This window comes from Tigriopus californicus, chromosome 11 (assembly GCF_007210705.1).
Source record: "Tigriopus californicus strain San Diego chromosome 11, Tcal_SD_v2.1, whole genome shotgun sequence".
NCBI lineage: Eukaryota > Metazoa > Arthropoda > Copepoda > Harpacticoida > Harpacticidae > Tigriopus > Tigriopus californicus.
Genome location: NC_081450.1, coordinates 6,928,539 through 6,932,145, shown reverse-complemented (window position 1 = coordinate 6,932,145; position 3,607 = coordinate 6,928,539). Strand labels below are relative to the sequence as shown.

At 44.5% G+C, this 3,607-nt stretch overlaps 1 protein-coding gene across 1 annotated transcript; it reads left to right on the top strand.

Annotated features, from left to right (window-relative positions):
- Positions 1-1,682: 1,682 nt before the first annotated feature.
- On the top strand, positions 1,683-3,253 carry LOC131890040 (dual oxidase maturation factor 1-like). Its single transcript, XM_059239311.1, has 2 exons — positions 1,683-2,941; positions 3,015-3,253. The coding sequence occupies exons 1-2, from the start codon at positions 1,708-1,710 to the stop codon at positions 3,113-3,115; spliced, it is 1,335 nt and encodes a 444-aa protein (XP_059095294.1). The 5' UTR covers positions 1,683-1,707; the 3' UTR covers positions 3,116-3,253.
- Positions 3,254-3,607: the final 354 nt, after the last annotated feature.

Below are 3,607 nucleotides of genomic sequence, written 5' to 3'. Positions count from 1 at the left end.
GGTCACCCCTGATTAGCTAGCTATGCTTTCACGCTATCTAATAGCTAAAAGGATTCAAAGAATGGAAAAGTGGTCTGACATTTTTCGATAGAAAGTGGAAATCGGCTTTTCTACTCTAGTTTGTTGGAAAGTTTTCTTTTCCCTCTCCTCTTCTGCTTTCTTGAGGACTTTCATTTGATTCATGAGGGGAATTTTTGACTGGAGCCTCTCTTTGATTTTACTTCTTAATTGAGTGCAGATGACAGTTTAAGTGCCTAGCAATGTTACGACCAGATTGGGGAAAAATACTTTTTTTTTTAGCCTCTCGATTAGCTCAACTGGCGGCAGGAATAGAAACAGTACCAGTGACGTTCAAGAAGGAAGATCCCGAGGAGGTCTCTTGGGTGGATGGAGGAAGAAACAAGCGAGGGAAATGTAGAAGAAGTAGAAGAACCAGTAAAAGCAAAGGGAAAGGAAGAGCAGAGTTCGTTTATACGGTAGGCACAAGTACTGGTCCTCAGTTTGGATTGAAATGACTCGTTGAAAAGCGAAATGTCAGCAAAACTTTTAATAAGGAGATTTCCCCTAGGAAAATGGAAAAAAGATCTGGTTTTGATGACAAAAACCAAGTCGGCAAACACAAGATCCCATTGGTGGGGTTTTGGGTATTTTTGAATGCGGTTCGCTGCCTCTGATGAAGTTGCGGAACAATGGAACATTTATCAGAACAGCTAGGGATGCTAGATCCTAAGGGGGTTAGGTTTCCTTGGAGGTCTGAGGCAAATTTCCTTTTGAGCCGCAGATAATGTCTGCATTTTTTGTCCTGTGCTTTCCCAATATTTGGGAATAATCCCTGGTGGGTCTCTGTGTCTCTGTGTCTCTTTTTTCTTTCTTCCCTCTACTCTCTCCCACTTTTTCTTTCTTTCCTTCTTTCTTTCCATCTTTCTTCGTGCGACGGTGTAGAGTTTGCCTGCAGTACTACTAATATGCCAGTGTGTGAGTGTGGGCGATTCCTACTGGATTGTAACCCGATTCTTCACGGCGGACACATCCCATGGAACGGGGGAAACGAATAGCCCAGACTTTGGAGCCGAATTGTTACTTCTGATCTCCTTTCACTTGGCCATGACGGGTGTATGTATTGGGCATTGTGTGGTGATGTTGAAAGCGTAGATAGAGTGGGCAAATATTCCACCCCCGATATTCGTTTGCTCAATGAAGCATGCCTCAGACGTCTTTTCTTAATCAGTGTCTCTCTCTACAGACGAAGGCTTTTCTTCCTATCCGCCTCATCCTCTGCCTCCTTTGACTTGTGTTTGACTACATTCGCACGCAGGCACACACACACCACACATGCATGTCTGTGTACGAAGAGTTCTCCATCCATTCGGATCTCGTTGTACATAGTACGTGCGCATGTGCAAAGAGAAAGGAGCTCTTTTTCGACGGACTGAATACCAATCGATGTCTGTCTGACTACTTGCTTGGAACAAGAGAATCCCCAATGAACAGAAAAATTGGGGGTTCAAGATGAGGGGTTGATCTTTCATCATTATCATCAGAAGGGTCTCGTTACTTTGACATAGACGGGAGTGGCATAAAAAGCAAAAAAGCTAGCTAGCAAACTAGGTTTTAAGGCCAAGCCAAGAAACCCGTTGAAGAAAGGTTGCGTTAGGTTGAAAGTCCATGTTTCCCTGGAATAATCGTGGGCAATACAGACAAAAATGAATGCATGGACGGCATAAACTGGGAGTGTATTTTACTATGGAAAGCATTGTGAACTCATTCAAATACGTGTCTTCCTTCACGAATCGCCATGGTTCTGACGAAATCGGCTGGGGACCCGTGTGGTTTCAACAACGGCGAGACCTTCGAGCCGATTTTCACCAACAAAGTATTGCCCTGTACCTCTGCATGTCCACTTTGGGTCTCACCTTCATTTTGGGCGTACTCACAGCGCGAAGGCGTCGGGTGCCGACCTTGATCTTGGGCACACTGGTGCTGACGACGACCTTTGTGCTGATTGAGGCGTTCCTCGTTCCGGAGTGGTACGTGGGTCAGACGAAATTGACCTGCAGTTATTGCATTTACAAGCCCCATTTGAAGGTCAAGGGGAGCCTGGGGCTACATGTTGGTTTGGATCATTTTAATATTACCTTCATAGCCGATGATTTGTTTAATGTGTACTTCAACGACGAATTCCCATTGACCTATGGTGGTAGGCGTGGTTTGGAAGAAGAATACCGCCTCTTGGCCATCCAAAAAGGACTGCCCAACCCGGTCATCACGGTGGCTGAGTACTTGGATCAACGTGGAGGTGCTTTTCAATGGGGAGCGTCGTTCTCAGCCGCAGGATATTTCACTTCGGTCATTCTATGTTTCGCCATGACCACTCATTCCGTCTCCTTGGTGTTGCTGGTTCTCATTCCTAGTCACGGTTTGAGAGTTACGGGTATCACTGGATTGCTCATGATGACAGCGACCTTAATCTATGCCACCCTGTTGCCATCGACCGCGTTGCCCATCTTCATTGACGGTGTACCGCTCCAATTCGGAATGGGCAGATGCTTCATCAGTGTGTTTGTCTTGGGCCTGTTGAACTCACTCATGGCCTTGTCCACACTAATCCTGCGCAATTTCCAGCTTGGCGTGACTTTGTCCACGTTCTTGGAACTCAACTACGACACGCCCTGGGATAATAAGAAGCTTAAGGCCGATTCTGAAGCAAGAAGAGAAGCAAATTTAACCCGATTATTTGTGGACTCCCGATTGAGACCCTCGATCCGCCGATTTCGCAATTCCTTCCGGCACAGTCGCCGATCCAAAAGCCAAGACCCTAAGCATACCTTTGACGTGGAGGAATCGCGCGCCAAGACTCTTTTGGAAGTGACCAACCCTTGTCCCATGGATCAGGTGGATCTCATACCGGCTTTTCTTGATCCTAATGGGCACTGCAAGAAAGGTTTGAATCATTATTTTCAGAAATGACATTCTTGTCTATTTTCATTCGCATCATATCTTTTGTTTTGTTTTAGAAACTTCCAGGTCTAAGAGTGGGGACACTCTTCAAGCGCAAATTCGGGTTCGGAGCCTTTCTGAGATTAAGTACACGGATGAAATCAACGCCTACCTTTGAGGTGATCAATAGAGATTTGGAATCGAGATGATGTTGTCTCGAAGCCATCCCAATTCATACCTTATTGTGAATATTGATACTTCCATTGCTTTTGCTTCTCTTCAACTGACATTAATAAAACAATAATGATAATAATGATCACAGTGATACTGATGATGAAAACAACAACATTTTTTCTCGCGATGATGATAATCTCAATGATGGTGAGGATGACGTTCATATTTAGAAGTACGCTTTCCGATGAAAGGCAACCAATTAAAAACACATTTCTCTCATTATTTTTCCGCTTCATTCGATTTGCTAAGAAGAAGCAGACTGAAATTCAAACGATTTCTAATCACTCATTGCTTCACTTGAGAACCATTTGTACTTGGTTTGAGCTCATTCAACAATATACTCTGCCTTGGCCGAGCATCGGTATCCATCTCGTTCGTAATGGTTCCTGCGGTATTACTTGATACGATTGTCTAATGTCAATTTGTCGTCAAATTG